We start from the raw sequence: 4,832 nt of genomic DNA, 5'->3' as shown, positions 1-4,832 counted from the left end.
ATTCACCCCCTTTTAGTTAAGGAAGCAAATGATTGATTAAGAAACAAATTATGTATATCAATTAGTTTTAAAATTATTAATTCTAAACATTATATTATAGTTTTAAATTATAATATCTAAACCTAAATCATTCTTTTTATAAACCCAAATTAAAATATAATTTTTTTTTAATTGTAAAATCTAAACCCTACCCAGTATTTTATAAACCCAAACCGACATATAATTTTGCTTAATTTTAAAATCTAAACCCTAACCACTCTTTTGTAAACCCAAACCGACATATAATTTCATTTTATTGTATAATCTAAACTCTAACCACTCTTTTGTTAACCGAAACCGACATATAATTTCATTTAATTGTAAAATCTAAACCATAAACGCTAAACACTCTTTTGTAAACCCAAACCGACATATAATTTTGTTTAATTGTAAAAACTAAACTCTAACCACATTTTTGTAAACCCAAACCGACATATGATTTAGTTTAATGGTAAAATCTAAAATTATTTTATAAACTTAAACCAACATATTTTCCTTAATAAAAATCTACAGAATTGGTTTCCTTTCTTGTTTTGTCTTTTTATTTTAATTTTGATTTATTTTATAAATATGATATGACACGACAGTTTGTTGTATTTTGATTGGTTAATTAAGAAGGAGTGAATAAGAATGATTCACCCTAAAATTTTTCTTGGGTTCACCCTAGGATTTTTCGTAGGGTGAACCCAAGAATTTTTCTTAATATATATATAGCACTTACATGCGGTCGATCCAAACTATGTACAATTCAATTTGGATACATATAGAATTTGAAACTTTGTTTCTAGGGAGATATATAACACGGAAATCATACTTCGAACTGAATCTGGTGCATGCTATAGGATATTTCAGATAGGAATCTCAAAGAGTGCTCATAACAAATAAGATATATTTTCTCTTTTTTGTTCAAAAAAAAAAAAAAACAAAAAATCTCTTTTTTTTTTTCATAATGTATTAATTCAATATAAAATAATAACAATTATTCAAAAAAAGTAGTATTACGGAAATCGAATTAAAAAACGACTGATTTTAAGGACACTTTCGGCGACCACCATGGGTGGTGAGGCTACCATAGCACTTGCACTTGTCGTAGTTTCCGTATGTGCCCGGTGGCACGCAGTTGCACCTGGCACAACAAGTCCCGCACGCTCGGTGACAAAGTTTCTGCCTACTCGAGAGCCTGCACCGTTCCTGGCATCTGCTCTTGCAATCTACAAAATGCACCCAATTTCCAACAAAAAAAAAATAGTCAATACAAGTATATATATATATATGTGATTTTTTCTGTATATATAATTTCAAGGTGAACATATGATAAAGGATATCATTGTACTTACCGATTTTAGCGGCGTTGTTATTCGACGTCTGCATGAATATTATGAAAATATTGTTAGAACGTTACACAAAAAGTAGCGAAAATATAATCAAACAAGAAATATATTTGGCTGTTACATCATACCACCATATCGCCATGAACTAAGTCGAGGACAAGAAGAGATATGAGAAGAGAAGCAAGCACGACTTTGAATATATCCATAAATCTTAACGAGAGAAACTAATGTTTTTTTTCTTTTTCTTTTTCTTGTTGCTGCTGTGAATAAAAGAGAACTATAGGAGACCTCTATTTATAAGCTTGGTCTATACTCTATAGGCTTCTATTTTACATTGGTCAGTGATATAAGACATAAAAAGAATAAGCACAATTCAAAGAACTTTGGTCAACTTGATTTTTATCAAAGTTTGTGTATTGGTCAACACATTAGATGTATGTAATCAATATTCTTTATCACTTTGTGAAATCAAGACATTGAAGAGGGTTACATTCATTCCCTAAATTACATAATAGTATGACTTTACAAGATCAGTTAACAAATAATTTTTCAATATGCTTTCTTATGTTGTTCAATTCAGATGTATCTAGATTTGTTTCAGTTTTTAATTTGATCTTTTAAACAAATTTGATATTAGTTGATATCTTTATTAAAAAGGAAGAAAAGAATAGTTTTCTCTTTGTCTTTCTTTCGTAGTTACCCATGAAACCTTTAACACAAGATGTAGCTCTATCCGGAACTAAAATTTAACAACCATTTTAACATTAGCGACAATATATTCATCTCAAACAATTCATAAATTCTAAATTCTAGGTTTAACCATCAATTTGTTTATCTAATTTAGTAAAATCAACATAACAAAGGTAGGGGGAAAAAATAACAATGAGGATACTATTTTGTTCAAAACATAAGGATGAGTGATGATCAATATGCAGCAACAAACACAACAAATAACTCAAGAAGAATAGAAGATGAGATCTGTTATTGTAAACAATTGTAACTGTAATACACATACCCAACAAACCTTCTAGTTTTAGTGTACAAAATCTAACAACTAAGATCGTAACACTAACCAAAACCAAAAGTGTAATTCAAGAACTTCAAATATCCAAATCATCATCAGGGTCCTCATCAGAATCAGGATGCTCATCGTCTGAATCTCTGAAATATATAATCTCCCCACCCTTAGCCGATGAAACCACATCCGTCTGCAAGACCATTGAAGACAATGGTGTTGTCTCAATCTTGCCATCCACAAGAGATCTCCGACCATCATAGATATCTGTCGATATTCCATTATCTGAAGAACAGAACCGTATCAAATAATGTTTTATCCATGACAACAGACATTAATGAGCTTAAATTCTCTGGCTTTACTCTATGTACACTCACCTTGGTGCTCAAAAGGAAGCACAACTTTTTCTTTCTCCAGTCGCTCTTTCTCAGAAATCTGTAGATTGAATTGAACCTGAACCAAAAGAAACAATAATATGAGGCATACAACTTAAAAACAAGAAGGTAAAAAAGCAGAACAATCGAAGTAAAAATGTAAAAAAGCAGAACCATCGAAACTTGCCTTAGGCAAAAGGCTTTTAGTGGTTGCGNGGTCCTCATCAGAATCAGGATGCTCATCGTCTGAATCTCTGAAATATATAATCTCCCCACCCTTAGCCGATGAAACCACATCCGTCTGCAAGACCATTGAAGACAATGGTGTTGTCTCAATCTTGCCATCCACAAGAGATCTCCGACCATCATAGATATCTGTCGATATTCCATTATCTGAAGAACAGAACCGTATCAAATAATGTTTTATCCATGACAACAGACATTAATGAGCTTAAATTCTCTGGCTTTACTCTATGTACACTCACCTTGGTGCTCAAAAGGAAGCACAACTTTTTCTTTCTCCAGTCGCTCTTTCTCAGAAATCTGTAGATTGAATTGAACCTGAACCAAAAGAAACAATAATATGAGGCATACAACTTAAAAACAAGAAGGTAAAAAAGCAGAACAATCGAAGTAAAAATGTAAAAAAGCAGAACCATCGAAACTTGCCTTAGGCAAAAGGCTTTTAGTGGTTGCGATAACAGTATCCGCGGATGAAATGGGTGAAAAGTTTATTCCCGATTGATCAACATGATATTCTTCAGACTGTAGGTAAAAGAGTTACAAGTGTGTTGACTAGATGAAACTCATAGGATACAGAGAAAAGAGTAAGAGAGAACTCACCATGACTCTGACACGTCCCTTTCTAAGCTTAAACCGAACATGGAACCGACCTTTACCGAAATCCTGATGAACCAAAAACAGGTTTTCTAAAGCATTCCTTTGTCCATCTTCAGATGGACACAAAGGTTCTAAGTTGGCTTTCATTGTGGATACACATTCAAGCGCATTTGTGACCTTCTCTTGGTGAAGATCAGTGTTTACTGACCAAAAGACACTGGAAATTTGCACTGCACAGAAAAATTCAACCTTTGCTATCAAACCTAACAAAGAATAAAACTAATAAACTAGGTGTTCAGGTTTCATGTAGCAAAGTACCGTGGCTTCGAAGATCTGTTAAAAGACCAGAAACTAATGGCATAGAAGAACGTCTTAGCAACTCATTCACCTAATTCAAAAAGTTAAGATAAGAAAATCACTTCTCTTTCCGATAATCAATGCCTAAAAAACTCAAAAGCAAAAGTTTGCTTACGGAATCTATAGCAACACAGAAACGTGTCTTCCCATCTCCAACCAACTCTGCAGCAAAGTAATCACTTTTTAATCTCACATAAGCCTTTAGATAAAAAAATCCAAACTGAAAAAAAGATGCAATGTAGTAAAAGGCTACCTCTTCCCGCTTCAATGATTGAAGTTAAAAGCCTTTTCAAGTCACTCACACACTTGTGTAACTTAATCAAACTTGAACCTTCAGTAACACCAGTTGAAGACTGATCAATCCAGCCTAGTGGATCAGTGTAACAATCCAAAACATGAATCCTTCAAATCAAAAACCAATTGGTATTAAATACAAAGAAGAAGAGCACTCTCGATACTACTACACAAGTTAGAAAACCTAAAATCACCATTTAGAAGATGAAGTGACAACGATTCCTTTTTGCTTCAACAATTGCAAATAGAACGAAGGGCTCCGTGAGAATGTGATCAACACGAGACCTCTGAATCGCAAAGTGGGGAAGGAAAAAAACGAGGACTTTAGCAGTAATGAAGCAAATTTGAGATCAAATAATAGTAGAATTAGGGTTTGGGAGTGTACTGCGACTTGGATTTTCCAGCCAAGATTGATGAAGATAGATTTGTGAGAAGATAGCCTGAGACATCGAGTCCGAAAGGGGAAGCTACGGTTTCTTCAATGGTGAGAGCTGGTGCTAGCTCGCCTTCTTCTCCACCGTCTCTTAGCTTTCTGAAAATCGATTCCGCCATTGTTGAGAGATTCTCCTAAAGCTCTCTCTC

The 4,832-nt window shown here is 33.7% G+C and overlaps 2 protein-coding genes across 2 annotated transcripts in view; both read right to left on the bottom strand.

The window, feature by feature from the left end:
* On the bottom strand, nucleotides 989–1,612 carry LOC104700483 (gibberellin-regulated protein 11-like). Its single transcript, XM_010416011.1, has 3 exons — nucleotides 1,499–1,612; nucleotides 1,377–1,404; nucleotides 989–1,250 (listed from the first exon to the last, which is right to left on the bottom strand). The coding sequence occupies exons 1-3, from the start codon at nucleotides 1,574–1,576 to the stop codon at nucleotides 1,069–1,071; spliced, it is 288 nt and encodes a 95-aa protein (XP_010414313.1). The 5' UTR covers nucleotides 1,577–1,612; the 3' UTR covers nucleotides 989–1,068.
* Nucleotides 2,299–4,832, bottom strand: part of LOC104700462 (elongator complex protein 5-like) — a 9,474-nt gene continuing 6,940 nt past the window's right edge. The window contains exons 2-10 of the mRNA XM_010415994.2: nucleotides 4,636–4,817; nucleotides 4,445–4,537; nucleotides 4,210–4,358; nucleotides 4,072–4,118; nucleotides 3,918–3,987; nucleotides 3,603–3,829; nucleotides 3,429–3,524; nucleotides 3,245–3,320; nucleotides 2,299–2,670 (exon numbers count right to left, since the gene is read on the bottom strand). Of these exons, the coding sequence (XP_010414296.1) occupies nucleotides 2,471–2,670; nucleotides 3,245–3,320; nucleotides 3,429–3,524; nucleotides 3,603–3,829; nucleotides 3,918–3,987; nucleotides 4,072–4,118; nucleotides 4,210–4,358; nucleotides 4,445–4,537; nucleotides 4,636–4,802 (1,125 nt within the window). The 5' untranslated portion in view covers nucleotides 4,803–4,817 and the 3' untranslated portion in view covers nucleotides 2,299–2,470. The remainder of the gene's footprint in view (nucleotides 2,671–3,244; nucleotides 3,321–3,428; nucleotides 3,525–3,602; nucleotides 3,830–3,917; nucleotides 3,988–4,071; nucleotides 4,119–4,209; nucleotides 4,359–4,444; nucleotides 4,538–4,635; nucleotides 4,818–4,832) is intronic.

This window comes from Camelina sativa, chromosome 1, assembly GCF_000633955.1.
Source record: "Camelina sativa cultivar DH55 chromosome 1, Cs, whole genome shotgun sequence".
NCBI classification, from domain to species: Eukaryota; Viridiplantae; Streptophyta; class Magnoliopsida; order Brassicales; family Brassicaceae; genus Camelina; species Camelina sativa.
The sequence above is the reverse complement of the archived record's forward strand: the minus strand, read 5'-3'. Positions and strand labels throughout refer to the sequence as shown.